Below are 21173 nucleotides of genomic sequence, written 5' to 3'. Positions count from 1 at the left end.
ACTAACTGTTACCCTAAATCTTTGGTGAAATAAAGGTGGGAGCAATTGTTGCTGGAGTACAAGTCTGGTCACCAAATTTTTACATAGGTTTACATGAGTAAATAGGCACGTAACTATAAAACATATTTATTACATTAACGTCCCTCTTAAAGAGAAAGAAATGTGACATTGACATGATGAACAAGTTCCTCTACTGTCATAATTTATGAAAAGTGAGTCGTCTTTGTTTGGTACTCACAAAAGTCTATTGATGAGGACAGATGTGAATCTTCTTGATTAAGAACATCACTTTTTGGCTTTACACTCGTGTTTCTTGTATCAATCTTTTGATTCATCAATTCCAAACTGGGGAAGAGAACATGAATGACTGCAATGTGAGGGCATGTCTCAATTCAAGCCGAAAGTAGCACAAAGGTTCCGAGCTGTTAGCTATCAGCCCAGATAGCACCGTTTCGGTCTGTTCCAGTTACGTATTGTTTTGTGCAGTGCATGTGTATTTGTACAGGATGGAACAGGATAAGGTGCGCAATAGGATATTCTTCAACTGAAAGTGAAAGTGTTCTGCTTTTTTTGGTTCACACTGCATCATTTGATGAATGTAAGACAGCTTCAGTAAGGACATTACCCAAACACATGAATGTACAAATGGACGGTGCAAATATCGCAATGAATTACTGACGTTTTGTCATTCGCTTATTGCCTTCATAGGCTTTCTCAGCACAGGTAATAAAGTAATAAATAACTTCTCATGTGCAACAGGCATTCAAGCAGCATATGGATATATGTTGATTATGAAATTGACATTTAACACTCTATGAAATCAGTGTACCAGTTGAACAACTCTGGGTTCGAAACTGGCCTAGTGTTCACTTTTATGAATACAGCCTGTTCTTTCCCTAATGAACAAGGAGAAAAAAATATATATGTTGATACAGTCGAACCAGTCTATAGCAACCTTGGGCGGTTGCCATTACACAAAATCTATTTAGTTTCTCACAGAGAAAAAAAGTCAAATAGATCAAAGAATGCTATGTGATGCTCTATGATTCATCCCTCGATCGTCAATGTCATCTTTATTTCAGATTGTAAGATTACTTTTCAGCTCGCCCTTTGTTGAGGCACCACTTCAACACTTCACACATTCCATTTCTAATTTCTGTTAGATGCGTCGTATCGTACATGCTCATTTCTCAACCAATGTTCTTACGTCATCAGCCTTTTCAAGTATAGAGCCCTGTTTCACAAAACTTGTTATCAATAACAAGTTGCAATAACTGTTATAAGCTACTGAGATCGTGGCATTTGATTGGCTAAGAGCAAATTTGTCATTGAAATTTGGCATTTGTTATTGTTAACAAGTTTTGTGAAACAGGGTCCAGATTTGGACTGCTCTCTATACTTTATACCATACTGTTGATTAAATCCCCATCAAACAATTAGTGATTGGAATACATTTGACACCCTTGGCAACAACATCGTTGGTGGCTGCATAATTTAAGGTGAAATTCGTCTTTTTGTGTAAGGGTTACAGCGCCCTCAATCGCCTTTGGGAATCAGTTTGTTCATCTCAGGCTGGAGTAATTCCTCCACTAAGGTGTTAACAAACTTACTCAGCTCATTGGAAATTTCCTCCTTACTTCTGCAAAGTGAACACAGACAGACAGAAAGGAATATACATGTACTATTATTCTTGATTTTTCAAAGAAGCAAGACAGAGAGGTAGAATATAAACAAAGCACAAACTACATTAAACAAAGACATACAGGCCCGAATTTACAAAGGAGGTTTGTTGACAAACCTAGGTTTATGTGCATCATATGACACGTTTCGTAACGCAGGTCTGTACAAACCTAGGTTTGAAACGCGTCGAAATGCATCATATGACGCACATAAACCTAGGTCTGTCGACAAACCTTCTTTGTGAATTCGGGCCATAGTATCTGTATTGAATTTTTATTTTTTTAATTCATTTCTTATCTTTTGCAGGTGCTTTGTGTCTATATTAAGAAAAGGCACTATATAAATACCCAGTCTTGTTGTTTGTAGTTGTTGATGAATAAAATAAAATAAATACAAATATATATTGTGAAACTTTTGCAATTCTCTGTAATAAGAAAAAATGTAAGCATTTTAATATAAATTTCCAAAGAAGCGAAATACACGTGTATCAAATCTAGCAATATATTCATGAAAGCAAATTACCTTTGTGTAGCATCTGCACATATCTCGGTATAGTATTTGATCTTGGGTTCTGTTCCACTGGTTCTTAGGGTTGCTATCACACCGTTATCAAACGTGAAGGTGATCATCTGACTTGATTTACTGACAGGGAGGATCTGGAAAAAGAGATTAAAACAATAAATAATGATAACAATAACAAAATAAATACAAAATAGATGGTGTCAATTAAAGAGCACTTGTTTAAAGGGTTCGAACGAAAAATGTTCAAAAAGATTACAGACGTCAAAGTCTTCTCTTATATAATTAATCCCACCAATTTAAAAATTAATATAAAAAAAATTATATGTAAGGAATGCTAGCAGAATTTTAAACAAGGCCTTCCTTAAATATAATTTGATTGAAAGTTATCTTTCAAACTGCGCCGCATGACCTGGTGATGGCTCGTGCTACAGTGTAAAGACGCCATGTGCCATTCTCAAAACAAACAAATTTTAAAAAAACATGACAAATAATTACTTATACTGAACTGAAGTAGTCATGAGATGACTTGGAAAGGAATTTCATGGCCCTCTTAGAGGAACTGTGTGAAGAAGTACAGTGAAACCTGTATAATAGCCACCCAAGGGAGACAAGAAAAGTGGTCTTTATAGGCAGGTGGTCACCAAAGCAGGTTTGACTGTACTTGGCTTGCCTGCTAAACTACGTTGGTATGAGCTTAAACTAACATGTTACGGTTACTCCAACCAATGAAAGTTTTCAGACTTACAGCTCGTTTGTCAGGTTGAGAACTATCATAGCCCGTGGTCAGATCTCTGACTGATGTCACCTTACTGCCACCTATTGAATCAGGATACTGGAAGACAGAAAACAAAACTGGATTATTTCTTATATCCAGTACATGATATAAACATCTGTGGTCATGTGCACAAGTATCCTAACATAGCATCTGCAAATTTGTCTAGGACATGTAGAAAGGCATAACAGTTTGTTTATCTTTGTCCCAACAAAAATTGTTGAGGAGGGGGAGTGTTTCACAAAAAATAAGGTCGACTTTAAGTTGGCAGGCCACTCTTGCCACTGGTTGCTCTCACCATTAATCTCTCAAATATGACCCTTTAGATAATATTTTAATCAAAAAATGTAAATTCTGTAGATTTGTGACCATCATTTGTACGTCCCTTGAGAGACCAATGCCAGTAAATGGTGAGAGTAAACAGTGGCATGAATGGCCTGCATGGCCTGCCATAGTTAAGTCAAACTTAAAGTCAATCTTAGTCTTTGTGAAACACTCCCCAGGAAGGAAACACTGTACAGCTTCCCTAGGTGATTTCTTTGCTGAATGTGGTGGGTTGGTAGGCAGAGATGACAGAACCTGTGCTCATGCAGAGCCTTTGCTGTGGAACCCTCTTCCTTGAGAGATTTGTAGGTGGCAAACCAACTTGAATTTTGAAAAGAATCTACAGCATGTCTCTTTGATATAGCATACAATTGGTCTCTCTCATTTTTGAATGTTCCATCTTACTACACTTATTCTTTTGACTATAATGCAGATGTTTTTAAGTGAATTTATCTTTTGCACTAATGTATCTTGAGCATTTGATTTCAAGTGGGTTTTGCGCCTTGCAAATATTAGACATGCATATCATTATCATAATCATTATAATCATTATTATTATTACAGAACAGAAGACTATTTGGACAGATTACTTCTGATCCTGCCATCCTTAGGAATAAAATGAATTGTGTATTTGAAAATACTGTTGCAACTGAAAATATATAACACCTAATTTAACATGCTAATACAGTTTTGAGCCCAAGTAATCTTGAGCTCAGTAGTCATTTATTTCATTCATGGAGATATTGTACTCACCGAGCCTTGGTTCAAAGTTCGTATTCTCTCAAACATGGCTTGCATTGTTGCAGGTTGGAGACAGATGTAATAGGAATTCTTCGAGACATGGTAACCATACCTGAAAGAGAGAGAGAGAAAAGCGAGAGAGAGAGAGAGAGAGGGAGAGAGAGAAAGAAAGAGATAGAGGGAGGAAGGGAGAGAGAGAAGAGAGAAAGAGGGGAGGGAAGAAGAGACACAGACAGAGGAAAGAGAGAGGAGAAGAGAGAGAAAGAGGAAGAGAGAGAAAGTTGGGGGGGGGGGAGAGAGAAAGAGGGGGGGGGGAGAGAGAATGGGGGAGAGAGAGAAGAAAGAGAGAAAAGAAGGAGAGAGAAGAAGGAGAGAGTTATTGCAACAATTTACAATCCCGCTGTATTCCTTTCAAAAAAGGTAGATCCCTAAACTAACTATGAGACATCTAGGGAATATTGTAAACTTAAAATTTTGTAATTCTTTTCAGAAAAATGATTCAGTGCTAACAAAATTGACAGTTATTTAGAAATATTCTGAACCTTAAAATGTTATCAGAATAATGGCTTAATTATCAAAGTTACTTTCCAAAGCCCTGTGAAAGCACCTAGACGTGTAATCATTGTGGGATATGTTCTAATATAAAACAATTGTATGTTATTATTTATTATATCATTAATTTTATGGTCCAGTGATTATTATATAGGAAGGGCATACTGAAACATGAAAATGAAACATACTTAATCTTCTTAAACCCCCTTTTCATTTGTTTTTCTTTCTATTTATAATTTTTTTGTTTTGATAGGTTGTCAACTTGTACATCATAAAGACACAATATACTCACTTTTCATAGATTTCGTCCAGTTTTTCTGTGCATGTGAGGTTGATAGAGTTGAGATATGCCGCCATTTCACAAGCCATTGCCCCTGCACTGATGCCATCCTTGTCCATAACCATAGTCCCACACATAAACCCTGAATGCAGGTAAAGATATAGTAACAAATATGAATACAGTCCCATACATAAACAATGAATGTTGGTAATGGTAATAAATATGAATACAGTCCCATACATAAACAATGAATGTTGGTAAAGATATGGTAATAAATATGAATACAGTCCCATACATAAACAATGAATGTTGGTAAAGATATGGTAATAAATATGAATACAGTCCCATACATAAACCCTGAATGCAGGTAAAGAGATGGTAATAAATATGAATACAGTCCCATACATAAACCCTGAATGCAGGTAAAGATATGGTAACAATTATGAATACAGTCCCATACATAAACAATGAGTGCAGGATGGGATGCAACAGTAAAGAGGGACAAATAAGCTAAGCTTCCAGTCTCTACACCCAAGTATACCCAAGTAAGTATAGTAATACCAATTACTACAGTCCTACATATAAACTATAGGTTAACATACAAGAGTGTCATGCTGCATAGTAGAAAGATCTACCACTACAGTTCCACATACTTTGGAGGCAGACCAAGATTTAGGAATATAGGCTAAAATAGCCCCACAAATGCATTCTTGATTCAAGTAAATATATGTCATTAATAAGCAAATCATTGGGCCGTATGCATAAAAATTAGCAATTCTTCTCACGCAACTCAAGCAGTTGCTTAAATGTGCACGCATAATCTTTTGCTTATGCTCAAAGCTTTTGCTTGACGTGCTTGACTATTGCTTACGGTTTAAAAATAGTGATGTCACTACGCTGCAAACACCATCCATGGATGAACAAAGGCGGGTTTTGTATGGTGTCGGAGTGTAGCCTCCATGCTCTACACTGGTGTCGAGAGAGACAACTTAATATAAAATGCCTTGTTCAACATTTTTCCTGTTCATCGTGACTGTGCCATGGACCAGTGATGGCCTGGTGGTAGAGTCACTGACCGTCAAGCAGTAGATTGCAAGTTCACATCCCACTGGTTTCAAGACTTTTTTTTTTACTTGTTGTCAATTACAAGATCAAGCACACAATCTTCAGTTACTGGGTGCAAACAAATTCTTTACACTCAACATTTTGTTTGAGAGTCTGGTGAATGTACTCCGTTAGCCATGGGTAAAGTGACACATGTGTACTGCATATTTCTCCAAAGTACCCAATCATTCATTAAGCTTACCTATTGCCTCTTCAAAAGCAAAGACAACATTCTTTCCTTCTTTGATCAGATCGACAGCTTTGTTTCCCATCCATTTGAAGCCAGTCAACGTTTCCTACAGTACAAGAAGGAAATAATAAAGGTACTTTTGGATTAAATCATGGGTAATCTCCAAAACTCTTGACAGGAAGAAATCATCAAGATTTGTGCATGTGCACAATATAGTATAGAGGTATCTACATTGAAGTAAAAACTGTCAATACTGAGTTTTACTCCCATGCAATTTTCACAAAACAGTGTCCGTTACAATGGAAACACTTTATTGTGCTTGGCTTGCATTTATGATCAAAGGGCATATACCAGTACACTGTTGTCAACTGAGGCTCTTCTTTCTAATGTACATATTTACAGAGTTGAATTTCTAAAAACAGTGAGTCTACTTGCTTATGCGAGGTACTGTACATGATCTATAATTGCTGTCTATCTCTGGAGTATTCCTCTCATACAGTTGCCATATGACATTGCATCATAATGGTTTCAGCTTTTTCTTCTCCAGGGTACAGGATGACAAATGTAGCTGGAAGTCCTGTCACAGGACATACAGAGCCACTGCCACCACAGACCTGGGCCCAGTTTCATCAAACTTGTTATCAATAACAATTTACAATTACTGTTATAAGCTCCTGAAATCATGGCATCCGATTGGCTGGGGGTAAATTTTTCATAGAAATTTAGCATTTGTTATTGATAACAAGTTTTATGAAACAGGCCCCTGGAACTCGCTGTTGTTGAAATGTCAGGGGGCGTAAATATCCTTTGTGCCCTCTTAGATATTAGGATTAATAATCAGCTTAGAAAAATGAAATTCATTCTTCTCCCCATTTTTCAAAATCAATGTAACAAGAGAATGTGAATCTGCAACAGTTGGCTTTGAATAGTTTGTGCTTTGATATTTTCAAGAACGATTTCTCCACAAACAATATCGAACCACAGTATGCAAGTTATTATTATGCCGACTTACCATAAATTGAAAGCCCTCCTTTTCTGCCATTTTCTGCAATAACTTTGATGAGACGGTACTGGCAAGCATGTACAAATCACTATCTGTTGATAAACATTGAAAAAATATGGTATGATCCACACAGTACAAAGAATGCCACATTGGCCGCGAAATAACCATATCTCTTTTTAAAAGGCTATATGAGGGTACACCATTTAGATATAGATCTTAATTTAGCAATTACCATCTACATCAGCACAGCATACAGATCGTCTGTAACTCTGTGTTTAACTATATAATTTCCAGCCCTTCTGGCTGAATAGATGAAATGTACATTCTTCTGCACAGTTCCTACACAAATTTTACAATAAAAGCTTCACACCTTGCCTGATATAGCCTGCCATAGCATCAGTGAGTGTAGATTTTTTAAAAATGTATTTAAAGATAGATGTTATCATCTACAACAGGTGAATTATATACTTTCTCAAAAAAATGTTCTTGAAGGAAGCATATGTAAATGACAAAATAGGAAAAGAAGTCTATCATAACGATAGCAATGATACACAATTACTTATGATAAACCTACCTGTTGATTCCAATCCATTCTGTTGCTTAGCGCAGGAGTAGCACCACCACCCTAAGAGTGCCCCAAGCTCGTTTCCTGTGAATATCTTCCACTGTCCGTCCCCCTGCTTCTCTGCCACCGCCAGCCTGTCCGCGTCAGGATCGTTGGCGATGATGACGGAGCTGCCGTTGGCTTCGGCCGTACTCATGGACAGATCGAGGGCGCTCTTTCCTTCTTCGGGATTGGGATACTTGACGGTGGGGAATTCAGGGTCAGGTTCAACCTAAGGGTTTCAAAACAATATTTATGTTCCAATAAGAAAAGATTGCTTAATTTTAAATTTTGGGAAATGCTGTTTCTCAAGCTTTTAAATGTCCCCATCACAAATCCATTCAGAAATAATACAGATATCATTAGGCATCGTTTGCTATATAGAGGGCGTAAGTAGCTAGTGCAGTGGGTTTTTAACTTTCAATTTTTAGGGAAGTGCTCTTTCTCAACTAATGAGAAAATGTATGAAAAAAACAATTATAAACATTACATTCACATGTATTGGTTGTAAGAAACTAGTTGTCCTTTAATTTAATCTAATGAATTGTTCCCCCTAAATCCTTCACCAATTCCATTAACAATGATATTGACATTGATATAATGCAGCTACTATATGAATATACACTACAGCGCTTAAAGGTAAAGACCAGTTTTGGAAACGCCCCAATTTCAAAAATGAAATGGAAGCTCTCATTACCAATCATGTGAAAGAATATGTTTTGACTAATACATGATGATAAAAAATTTGCCGGGAAACCGCCTACTAATTCATATATTTGGTAAATTTGTTTCTCTCATGGTCTGTGAGAGATATAGGGTAGTCCCATATACATCTTTCTGTGTATAGTGCTTGTAACTTTACAAAGAATGGGCCAAATTTCTTATCATTTTGATGATTCCAGAACCTTGCAGATGCTAGATGCTAGATGATCAACCTTTTCTGATCGATTCCACAACGTTCCTTTCACAATGCAATCGCATGACCATAACTGGTCTTTACCTTTAATATAAAATATCATATTATTACTCCGGCTGTACCTGAGAAGCCATTATAAGGCTCTAAAGCATCCAAGGAAATTGTTATCTTTGGAGTACCCATTAACTTCACCTGGGCGAATAGTGGCAAATGTAGATTAATGTCTTGCCGTGGCGGGACTTGTGCCGCAAACCATGTGATCCATAGTTCGGTAACGCATCCACTAAACCACAACACCATCATGAATATTTTTGTTTAACACCCCTCTAGCAAATCAGAAATGCTTCTAATATGATGCAAATAAACTGTATCTGCAGATGAATTATACTATATAAGTCACAAGGATTGGTAATTTCCCAAATGAGGGGGGGGGGGGAAAAGGGGTGACCAGTGCCATGCAAGCTCTGCCTTACCTGTTCTTTCACCATTACCAAAGGTTGGAATCCAAAGGATTTGGCTGCAGCACAGATGAACTTGGTACCTACGCCATGCATGGCAGAGTATGTGAACCTCAGTGGTGTCTTCTCATTGATTTCTCTGAAAAAAAAGAAGGAAATAATGAGGTACTGTAACCTAGCATCATCTCATCGTTATCATCATCACATAATAATTACCGGTATCATTATAAGATAGTAGGCCACTCACCTTTATCACAGAAAAAGATTACCTTAAAAATCCAGTAACAGTGCATCTGAATTATAGATTTTATGAAGTAAAGACAGTGAATTTGGGAGATAAATATCCAACATCAAATACATTCAATGGCTAAAGAGTCTTTGATAATTGAATAGCCTTAAATCAATGTAAATACCCATACTTCTTAATATGGAATTTACCCCATGAATTTGGGATTGCATGTTTTAAGATCATTCAGTGTCTAACGCACACAACAACAAAAAACAATAGATAATCATGTTACCTATAGTAGATATAGAATAGGAAATTGTTATTTCATATGATATTCAAATCGATATTTCTATCCAAGTACACATAATGTATGATATTCTTATAGAACATTAGACATTTTATTCACTGAGACCATTTTAAAATCAGTACTTGTTATACAAATCCATTAGCTTTCTTTTCTTTCCACAAACAGATATTTTGCTACCCCAAAAATCAAATCTTCATACCTATGTAGACACTTTTGTTGTAGGTCTTGGATATAAGCATCTAGTACATCATCATAAGGATCCGTCAATAGTTTGCTTCTTGTTAAGATGGATGTATCCCAGGAATCCGACCATGGCTCCAAGTTTTCATCAATGTTTTTGGCGATTCCTTTGTCAATAGGGCTGATGATCTAGGCAAAGATAAATCATTACAAAAATAACAAGTTAGTCTTTTTCACTCAGGTAAACCACTTAAGTTTTAGCATCGCTCTTCCTCAGTGCCATGCAATTATTACCCCAGCATTGCCTGTTATTCATTTAAAGGCCCACTGCACTACTTGTAGCTACTTGTGCCCTCTATATAACAAACAATGCCTAATCGGTGACCATTGGTCCCCCATGATCCTATTTTTCTTATGTTAACTGAGAGCTGAGTTGATGAGATAACCACCTGTCCAGTGACCTTGCAGGGCAGTCTAATCCCTCCTATAAACTACGGCAGATAAGCTTTAATACACCTTCGTTCAGTTCAGTTTAAAATTTTCATATAAACAAGGATGTTAATATATAATGACACATATCAGATTACAGTAACAAATAAAAAATAAATATTAATAACAACTTAGAATGAAGCATTGGAAGATTAGGGAGAAGACAAGAGTCTTATTAAAATGCTAATCCCCTCAATCATAAGAAAACAAAACAAACTAATTCACAATCAATATCCCGTTTGGCCTGGGTCACCCGGAGAAATGTGAGCAAAATACCTTGTCGAAGGATTAAGCACCAAGGCTCCTATACAGGGCTTTTGTATAGGAGCCAAGAGCCTTCACTAATATACCACAGCACTACCACAAGAAGTTCATAGGTCACAGTTATTTATTGATTTCATTCTTTAAATATAAAACAATATAAATACAGTTGACTTCAATTTGAAGTATGCAAAAGTGAAAATGATCTTCATCAACATATCATATACTATATCATGCAGACATGACAGTAACAAGAGATCATTACATAATTATCTTGATACCCCTGCCAAGGTACTGGTACATGAAACACGCTGATAGATATATTATGAAATCAATCTGGGATACATTTCAAAAGGCATGTAAATTATGTCATGAGAGATGAATGAAACTTTATTCTTTAGACTGGTAGTACCGTACTTATATGTATTATGTGAGAGTCTAAATTGTACTGGTATACTAAACATTAGTTATTAAGCCAATGATTAAGCAAGAACAACCTTGTAAAACAAGAACAAATTACATTTAGAGTTATTTGTGAATTAATACATACAGATATGAATAAGAGAGAGGTGTACCTGAGCACTATTGTTCCAGTAAACCTTGTACCCGTTGTCTCCCTTGGGATTGTGGGAAGGTGTTACCATGACACCAGCAGCACAGCCATACTTTCGAATCGCATACGGCTGTAAGGAAAGGGATCAGTTTATATATGTAAGGCTAGAACATACACAGACAAATGCAACTGTGTCTCCTAGATGCCACCACCCTAAATTCAGTATAGGAAATGGATGAATTTATTCTTGATATATATCACAATGAAAACAAAAAGCTTATGATCAAATGTTCACTGACCACTATGATCTTGACCTACAAGCCCCAAAATGTAATTGGATCATCTTCCTATAGTAATGCTGTCACCATGTTTGAAGCTCATACCTCAAGAAGTTCTTGACATATTGTGATAACAAGGGTAATATCTCTTATTTCAAAAACTGACCTCTATGACCTTTGACATTTGTTCTATTTATAAAATCTAATTAGGTCATCTTCCTATTGTGATAACGAGAAAGTGGCACGAACGGACAGACGCACAACCACAAAACATAATGGCTCCAGCATCACCTTCAGTGGGCGGAGGCATGGAAAGATATAAAATATACTATACTTTGTAGAGTAGATGGCTGTCAAGATATCTTGTGTTTAAATTTGTCAGTGCCATAGGAAGTTCAGACTACCCAAACTTTGATACGACACATCATGCACATACAATGTAATATATGTTTGAATTATTATTAGGTATAACAACTGTATTTATTGTATACATACCACAAAAGGTGTTGGCACTATGCCTGAGAAGAGATAGACGGGTATACCTGCCCGTAGCATAATAGAAGCAGTTAAGTGAGCATACCTGAAAGAAATACAAAACATTAAAAAAATCATATCAGCATCCAAAGTTAATTTAAAGCCCCACTGCACTACTTATAGCTACTATTGCGCCCTCTATATAGCAAACAATGCCTAAGCGGTACCTGTTGGTCCCCCATGATCTCCTTTTTCTTATGTTAATAATGGAGAGCTGATTTGATGAGATAACCACCTGTCAGTGACCATGCAGGGAGGTCTAATCCCTCCTGGCCAAACTAGTGCAGGCTTTAAAAGAGAAACTACCATATTTTATATGATGTACAATTATTCAAATATTGTGAATATACAACTTTTAATAAGTGTTTATCATGATCAAGTGAAAATATCAGTAGACTAGGGACTTTTAAGTATAGCTTGAGCAAGAAGGATCTGTATTGCACTATAACCTGGTGCTAGGTTAAGCCTTGGTTCAAAGTTGATAATAACAAAATTATTTAGACAATAGACCAATCTCCTATTTCTCCAATAGTGACTAGTTTTGTTTGATCCACTTCAAATAGTGAAGATCACTTTTATGGATGTCTACTTTCAAAAGAGTGCAATATACACATACCGTGTGAGTCAAAAAAAAGTTTACACCTAGAAAATTGCTAATTATTTTTAAAATCATCTATGAACAGTAAGAGTGTTTTATCCCAAATCTTTTGGTACCATTTGTGTGTGGTATGTGTTCACGCTGGGATGAACAGGTGGCATTATTTGCGAGAGTGCAAAAATCAACTTGTGCCAAAGTGATGCCTTCAGTATGTATTATGTTGGGATTAGCGGAGTGAGAGAATGGATTAAATGTATCAAATGAAATGCATTGCATATGTTTTTTGCAAAGGGCAAAGTCACACACACCCACACACACACACGCACAAATGTTAGTTGATATTTGATATTCAATATTTGATATGTGTGGCATGATTAATTTTGTTAGGGGTGTTATTTGGATCTGCAAAGACTGAATTAATACCCAAATTCCAATTGTTTTATTCAAACATCACATAGACAACTTTGGCGCAATTCGATTTTTGCACTCTCGCAAACAATGTCTCCTGTTCATCCAAGCGTGAACAGATACCGCACAAAAATGGTACCAAATGATTTGGGATAAAACACTCTTTCATAAGACATATAACAGTTTAATGTTCATCGATGATTTTTTAAATAATTAGCAATTTTCTAGGTGTAAACTTTTTTTTGACTCACACTGTAGTGTACATTAACACATATGTCAAGTACCCATATACAAAATTTGAAAAACATCATTATAACTCAGAAACAAGACAATATAACAAATAATTTGAAGATATTTTCAGTGATTTAAGGTTAGAGAGGGAAAAGTTTCCCCTTTGTATATGTATATATTGCAATCCCTATATTCTTGTAAATTGTATAATTGTATTTTTCCTAAGCATAAGAGGTTCAAAATAAATTTAGTCATATCAGGATGTCAATCCATAATCTTTGCATTGACAGATGAGATTTCCTGTTACTTGAGTATTTTTCAACCATTGAGCTAAAATTTAATGTAGCTCAATAAAGCTCTGCTATACTGTCCTGAGTCTTTGACAGCATTACACAATATGCACCAAAAACAAACTGCACATCTGGCAGCAGGGTGATTTTATCTGAACCCCCCCCCCCCCCCCCCCCCCCCCCCCCCCCCCGAAAAAAAATCCTGGTCAGGGAAATGTTTTGGTTTGAAAAGAGCCCCATGAATAATTATGCACGTTGAGCAATTATATAGGAAGAAACTGCTTTAAAATATGAAATGCTCAACAAGGATTCAGTAGTATGTATTCAGGTGTATTTGTGCACCTTTCTAAGGTAAGCAGATCAGTTTCCATAAGTGGTTTACATACAATGTACATGCATGCACAAGATAAACTCTTGTGGGCAAAGGTCAAATGGTATGTAATGGAAAATTTCTGATAGTTGTCCATGTAGGGGCAATACGTGCAGGATATTAATATCATATGGTCAACATAATTGACAGCACTGTCCATTTATGAGTGCCAGGATTTGGTTGTAATATCCTAATTGGTCATCTTCAGAAACTCAAAAGAAGAGCTACCGGTATATATTTTTATGGCTGTTGATTAATAGCTTTTCTGATTTTTCTAAAAAGTTGCCCATGAAGCCTACATGTACTTTAGATAAAGCTGAATCTAAAACTAAAGCTCTTGAACTTTCTTACAATCATTCTCCAATGGAAAGATTAATGTAATTAAGTCTTTCATATAACAAGAAATTGAAGACTTGATGCAACACAAAATGGCATATAATTAAGTCTTTGTTAATTCCAAATTTAGCTTGAGGCACTAAAAATCTTTAATTAAGCTGTACATAAGCAATATCATCACCCTTCACAATAGATATTGTGAAATTGAAAGGCATTTTTAATAGTTATTTTCAATAGTTCTGAAATTTATAAACCAACACCTTTTGGTTTGTTTGACCTGACTGCTAAGAAAGCATTTGTATGCTTGAAGTAAGCAACCAGGAACTGACAGCTTTAAGTCCTCTCGGAGGGACTTAGCGATGAGGATTAATGCCTTACCACATGGTACTAGCGTATCGACTTGGTTTCAAACCCGGGACCTCCCGGTAACGAGACCTCTGCTCTACCACTAAGCTATCGATATCAATTTTTACTCTTGAACAGAAAAGAAGTACATCCTACCTATCACTGGAGTATCTTGCATCGTATGCGACAACGACACCTTGTGATTTGCATTCTGGATTGGTGGATTCCATGTATCTTAGGAGACCCTAGAAGATTAGAAGGATGGATTTAAAGAAACTTAAAGTAGATATTCATTGAGTTTAAAAACTAACTTTATTTTCATTATTGCAAAGTTGAAACTTTGATTCGACATGGTTATCAAAATTCAATGCTTGGAAACATTCGAAGTAATGATTATTATAAATTACAAAACGCTTAAATACAGCCCTGGCATAGCACCTGAAGAGCTCTCTGAACGCTGCTAAAATGTGTGAGATCACAGGATGGACATGATTTCCAAAAGCAGATGATGTCCCATGGCATCTCACACATTCTCAGTGCCTGTTTTTTTCATCTTCTCTTGAGTTCTTTCTCTTACTTCATTTCCGTCAGTCTCAATGTATAATCTATTGCCTCACTCTAAACCCGGGCATGGTTTTATTTTGATGACAAATGCAGCGATACAAAAATAAAGGAATCTGCCACTTGTTAACAAAATAAGACTCCATTGTATATTCAGCTGCACATACCGCAGTATGTTCGACGTTTAAGAGGGAACAAATGCCGTCCTTAATATCATTCGGGTTTTTTTTTTCAATTTGAAAGTCTAATTTCTTTGATTGTTAATTAACCCCTATCCTGTGCATTTACAAACAAAAGAATCTAGTTATCAGAATCGGTTTCATATCCCCTTTTGAATGGTGTGAAATGCCATCACATTTATATACACTAAACTCATTATAATTTGAGAAATAATAGCTTTGCAATTACATGTATGTTCATTCTTTATGGGATATTGTCTGCTTGGGCATTATTGGTCCATTATGTGACGTCATTAAAACATCGTAATTTTTCTGGCGAATCTGGCAAATTACAGATATACCATGCTTAAAGATATATTATTACCTGGTCATCAGATATCAATATTATTAATAGAGTAATGAATTTACCTGAGCTGTTTGAATGATGATAAGGTCATTGATTCTTGCTGTACCAGCCTCCATAGCAGCTCTCAAACCTATAAACAAAATCGTTACATTTTATTATCCTGACCATGCAATACAACAGTTACAACTTTTATTACAACTTCATTACAATGACTGGGTATTTGGTGCTAATGCATTATTTTGTATTCAAGTGTTCTTATTTCATTGTGTTTTAAATTCTCTCCTCTAAATTACGTCTTTCTCTACTGCTACTGTTTTTCATCTACATTACTTATTTTTTTCAGGAACCTGTGTAATACAAGCATTGCTTTTTAATAGGTTCCTCACATTCTACTTAATCTATTATATGAATTGAGAATCATTGAGATGTACTCATTTATACTACAATTGTAGTGTATAATTTTTTACTTTATATGTATGTCTATATTTTCTGTATAATGTGGAACAATAAAACTTCAAACTTCAATGACAATGTCCCAAATGCAATCCAAAATAAACAGGGGTTTAGACTCTGGAATTACTAACAAGATTACAAATTGTATTAGTTTTTAAATTTTACAGTTTTTAAATTACAGTCGTATCATTATTATGATGATCATTATTATACCCATGTACTATGAAAAGAAATTATGTTTGCGGGTAAGCCCAAGGGGACCAATAACTTTAATTTTAATCCGACTTATTGATGCTTGACTCTTACTCCCGGGCACTAGCTCACTGACTTTCTTATACAGAAGACACCATGATGTCTTCATCTCGACTTCAAATCAGTTGCCAGTTTTATGCCTTCATACCACAGGGACCCTGACAGGGACACCAGAAACACATCAATAATTCAGATTGTGCCTGCGTGTATTGCATGGGCAGGGGAGCATAAAGTAAGGCACTGAATAGGTACTACTATCATACACGTACACTGTAATATGTAATACATAATATCTTTTCATTCTACTAAATTTAAAGTATCAATAGAGTTCCCAAGGGCTACATACAAATTTCCCTGGTAAACTGTAATTATGCAATACAGTTCAAAAGAACTCTAATCTTCATGAAGGCTATACAATATAACACAAATAAACTCTATCTTTGAAGATCATAATTTGCAATCACAAAATACATCTCATCATATCCTTGCTGTGCAGCATTTATCATCATTAGTATTTAAAAACACATACACATTATAAGCTCTCAGTTTCATTACTCCTTTCAATACCATGGACGGCAAAATCTGCCCAAGAATTTGAAAATAGTCCTGTTTGAGTATTGCATGACGTTGCACTCTACTTCTTGAAACGGTTTATTCAAATGGAACATGCATTTATGCCCCAATTTAAAATGAAATAAAACAAGCACTTGAAGCTAAAAATGAATCCATAGAAGTTTATTAATAATATTTGTTTAAAGCTTCAAGGACAAGGGTAGACCGAAAGACTCAGGCTCTGATATCTACGGTTGTTCCGCTGAGATTACATCCGGCTCCACTGGTTGCCTCTATGTGTATGGAGAAGGTTGACAAATGTCAGTTTGACCTAAGTTTGACCCATACCAGACGGTTATTTCTGTCTAGGGCAAGGGTTGATGTCTGGGATTTACTGTCCGAGACAAGCTCCTCCCTCCACAAATAGCAGTAATCATGGAAGAATCCTGACTCGGTGAACAGGCTTAGACCTACAACATCGTGTATAAAAGTAAAGTAAGTACCGTAATTAATGGTGTATTAACCGCACCTTTTTGCCGCCGAAAAAACTTCAAAGTAGGGGGTGCGGTTAATACACGAGGGCGGTTTATACACCGTTAATTACGGTAAGTAAAGTAAGCTCACCTGCTGTTCCAAACTGGATCCTGGTTCCAAATCTCTCCTGCAGCTCTGCGACATTGTGGTCATTCAGAAGCTCTGTGACCTCTTGTCTGGTTGCCATATTCTGAGAAAACAAACAAAAAATGTTTGTTTATTTTTCCCTTCATACCAACAGTGTCAGAGTGCAAGAACTGTAGGATGATTGTAATACTGTTTTCACACTGGCAATATTTTGCTTAACCCCGTACTATAGGTGGGGTTAAAGGGTATCTTAACCCCACCTATAGTCCGGGGTTAAGCTTATTCCACTTTCTTTTCACACTGGCAAAATGTTGCTTAACCCCGTACTATAGGTGGGGTTAAAGGGGGGGGGGGGGGTTTTAGCCCCACCTATAGTACGGGGTTAAGCTTATTCCACTTTCTTTTCACACTGGCAAAAATTTGCTTAACCCCGTACTATAGGTGGGGTTAAAGGGGGGGGGGGGGTCTTAGCCCTACCTATAGTCCGGGGTTAAGCCTATTCCACTTTCTGTTCAGACTCGTTTTTACCAAAGTGGGCTAACCCCACCTATAGTACGGGGTTAACTAACCCTGCAAAATAGCAGGGCTAACCTCGCAATTGCGTTAACTCGTTAACTCGTTAACTCCTGCTAACTCCGCAATTGCGGTGCCAAGCAAATGAATGAGAACAGAAATGCTAGTACGGGGCTAAGGAATTGCAGTGAGAAAAGCCAAAAAAAATAGTCCGGGGTTAAGGATAGTACGGGGCTAAGCAAAGTACGGGATTAAGCAAAACCAGTGTGAAAAGAGTATAAGAGTTCTTATTGAGCAATTGCTCCATCCAGCCTAGATTTACCTAAACCAGCTCCCCTTGAGTAAAAAAAATAAAGAAGAGGATTCATCAGTTTCATCTAACAACATTTCCCCCTTTTGAGTAAGAAAACTAGGAAAATAGGGTAGAATAGAGAAAATAAGGAGAAAATAAGGTGAAAATAAGGGGAAAATAAGGATAAAATTGGGAATAAGGATAAAATTGGGAAGAAAAAAAAATGGGTAACCAAAAAAAAAAAAAAAAAAAATTAAAATCAGAAAACCGATTTAAATCGGGTAATTATCAGGCCTGGATACAACACCAGAGAGATCAAAACCTGCACAGCACTAGCCAAGAAGGCACTCTCTAACACAGTAGGGTCCTCTCAAATTTGCACTGTAGATCTACAGAAATTTAATAAACTTTATAGACCTCTATTCTTAGTTATTGAGTAATGACAGAATAGATTTGTTTCATCATGATCCAGCCTACAGGGGTTGTAATTCTTGTAATTTTGTTGTATAGACTAGGCCTATAGCCAGTATAGGAACATATTTGCAAAAATTATAGGGTGCATGTAGCCACGTATGTACCATATTGAAAACTTTCAAGGAAAATAGATACTCCTGATATTATTTCCTTATAGATCTAGAAGTCTAGTGCAGAACATATCGGAGGGAGATAGATCTACCTCGCATGATTTACATATCTGTCACCGAGTTGCCAATTTGTGTTTTATTGATTGCAACTTAATATTATTATTAAAACCTAGATTGTCTTATAATATAGACTCTAGTACGTGTAGGCTCTACTGTAACTTGAGGTGAAACATGATTAAGCCCCTAGTCTCTCCAAGCATCCGGCGAATGTCACTATGCTACTGCTCGCCGGTTAGTCCGGCGTTTGGCCGGTAACAACTCTCTACTACAGACCTCATCGTCGCATCCTCAGCAGCACGTAGTACGCCGCTCTTCTCGTGCATTAACGTCGAGGATGTGAACAACCTTTTTAAAAAAATACCACAGAAATCAAATGACAAGTAGGCCCTAAAGCATTTTGTTTTTGGACCACTTACCTTATCCCATTCCAGCCATTGTTTTATAGCCTTGTCCAGGTCAGCATTGCCAGTATCAACGTGCTCTGCCATTGTCAAGTGAGTGAAGCAACAAATCTAGAAACAAAATACTCTGACAATCAATCGTAGCTACAAAGATTTACATCCAGAGTCTATAATTATATACACTGTGATCCTGTAGGATTGTGTAGGCCTATGTAGGTACAGTACGCGGTACGCTTACCGTACACGTGTACGATATGATGCAAATGTTCATGTGCATTGCCATTGCATTTGGCCTATACTAGAGCTGTTTCAGTGTGTATTCAAAAGTTCGTATGATCGAGGCGAGGTCAAAATGAATCCCTGGATACGGGGGTCGACACGGATTGGGTAGGGGGCTGGGGGCAGAGGCGGATCCAGGGGTGGGGGGGGGGGGGGGCCTCCCCTGTATTTTTACATTTTTTAACGTTAAATTTCCCTTTTTTTTGGAGATGGCCCCCCCCCCTGATGCTCAAGGGGGGGGGGGGGTGCAATATTTCAAATTTTCGAGGGCAAAAAAAAAAAAATTGTGCTCACTACACCCCCCCCCCCCCAACTGAGCGAATTTTCGGCGCGGCGTGGGGGTGGGGGGGGGGCCTCCCCTGTATTTTTACATTTTTTAACGTTAAATTTCCCTTTTTTTTGGAGATGGCCCCCCCCCCCCTGATGCTCAAGGGGGGGGGGGGGTGCAATATTTCAAATTTTCGAGGGCAAAAAAAAAAAAATTGTGCTCACTACACCCCCCCCCCCCCCCCCCACTGAGCGAATTTTCGGCCGGCGCAATTTTCGGGAGGAAAAAAAAAAGTTGGGCCCACTCCCTAAGAAATTCTGTATCCGCGCCTGGCTGAGGGAGGGGGATGGGGGGGGAGTGGGCTGGGGAGGGGCTGGGGAAGGGGCTGGGGAGTGGGCTGGGGAGGGGGCTGGGGGAGGATGCTGGGGGAGTGGGCTAGGGGAGTGGGCTGGGGAGGGGGCTGGGGGAGTGGTCTGGGGAGGAGGATGGAGGGAGTGTTTCTGGAGATCGAGGGGGCTGGGCTGGGGAGGGGGATCTTTTTTATGCAACTGCTTACTGCACCTGCACCCACTTGATCACTGAGTTTTCCCAAGGGAATTATGTTGCCAATTCTTTTTTTTTTTTATGAGGCCGCCGGACTCTCTCTCTCTCTCTCCCTTTTTTTTCTTTGCCAGATCTTTCTTATCCTCTTTCCTTTAGGCAAAATGTTTCTTACGCCTCCCCCCCCCCCCATCCCCCGATCTCCCCTCTCCCTTACCCTATTTCTACTTATATTTTCCTCTTCAATCCCCTTCAATCATGTGATTCTAAAGCATAGCACTGTTTCAAAATATTGAAAGACTCTCGGATTAATATGGCGCAATATCAGGAAAATGCGAAGGGTATACACCACCAGCACATCTTTAACTACATTTGCTGATGACATATCACCGGTGGAAATGATATATAGAAAGGGGGAAAAGGAGAGAGAGAGAGAGAGAAAGGAAAAGAGCCAATTAATGCAGCTGCTCTACTGGAGAAAGAAAATAAGAAGAAACAAATATTGAGCCATTTTTCATTCTTGAGCTAGTACCGGTAACGCATAATGTTGGATTTTAGCATAATTAGCAAACGATATGAACATGCAAACATCATTGATGCTTGACTTTTGAATTATAACTATAATTCTGAATTATACATAATATATAATAAATTGGCATCTGCTAATACATATATTTTACAGCCTTCATATCATAGTATTTCCTTTGAACAAAGTTG

General features: G+C 37.4%; 1 protein-coding gene across 1 annotated transcript; it reads right to left on the bottom strand.

Moving 5' to 3' along the window:
- Positions 1-1360: 1360 nt before the first annotated feature.
- LOC763027 (phosphoglucomutase-2) lies at positions 1361-19645 on the bottom strand. Its single transcript, XM_030980752.1, has 16 exons — positions 19385-19645; positions 17523-17622; positions 15704-15771; positions 14712-14800; positions 11939-12023; positions 11188-11295; positions 9882-10051; positions 9162-9285; positions 7743-8004; positions 7178-7260; positions 6178-6271; positions 4884-5013; positions 4052-4151; positions 2948-3034; positions 2203-2336; positions 1361-1639 (listed from the first exon to the last, which is right to left on the bottom strand). The coding sequence occupies exons 1-16, from the start codon at positions 19454-19456 to the stop codon at positions 1537-1539; spliced, it is 1809 nt and encodes a 602-aa protein (XP_030836612.1). The 5' UTR covers positions 19457-19645; the 3' UTR covers positions 1361-1536.
- Positions 19646-21173: the final 1528 nt, after the last annotated feature.

Source organism: Strongylocentrotus purpuratus, unplaced genomic scaffold, assembly GCF_000002235.5.
Source record: "Strongylocentrotus purpuratus isolate Spur 01 unplaced genomic scaffold, Spur_5.0 spur5_scaffold_11, whole genome shotgun sequence".
Lineage (NCBI taxonomy): Eukaryota > Metazoa > Echinodermata > Echinoidea > Camarodonta > Strongylocentrotidae > Strongylocentrotus > Strongylocentrotus purpuratus.
Note: the sequence above shows the minus strand (reverse complement) of the source record. Positions and strands in the feature narration are given on the sequence as shown.

Excerpts from the sequence above, each read along its gene's own strand:
- LOC763027 (XM_030980752.1), bottom strand. The coding sequence starts at position 19,456 with ATGGCAGAGCACGTTGATACTGGCAATGCTGACCTGGACAAGGCTATA. Across the intron at positions 17,623-19,384 it reads AATGGCTGGAATGGGATAAG|AATATGGCAACCAGACAAGA; the intron begins GTAAGTGGTCCA and ends TTGTTTTCTCAG. Across the intron at positions 11,296-11,938 it reads TAGTGCCAACACCTTTTGTG|CCGTATGCGATTCGAAAGTA; the intron begins GTATGTATACAA and ends CTTTCCTTACAG.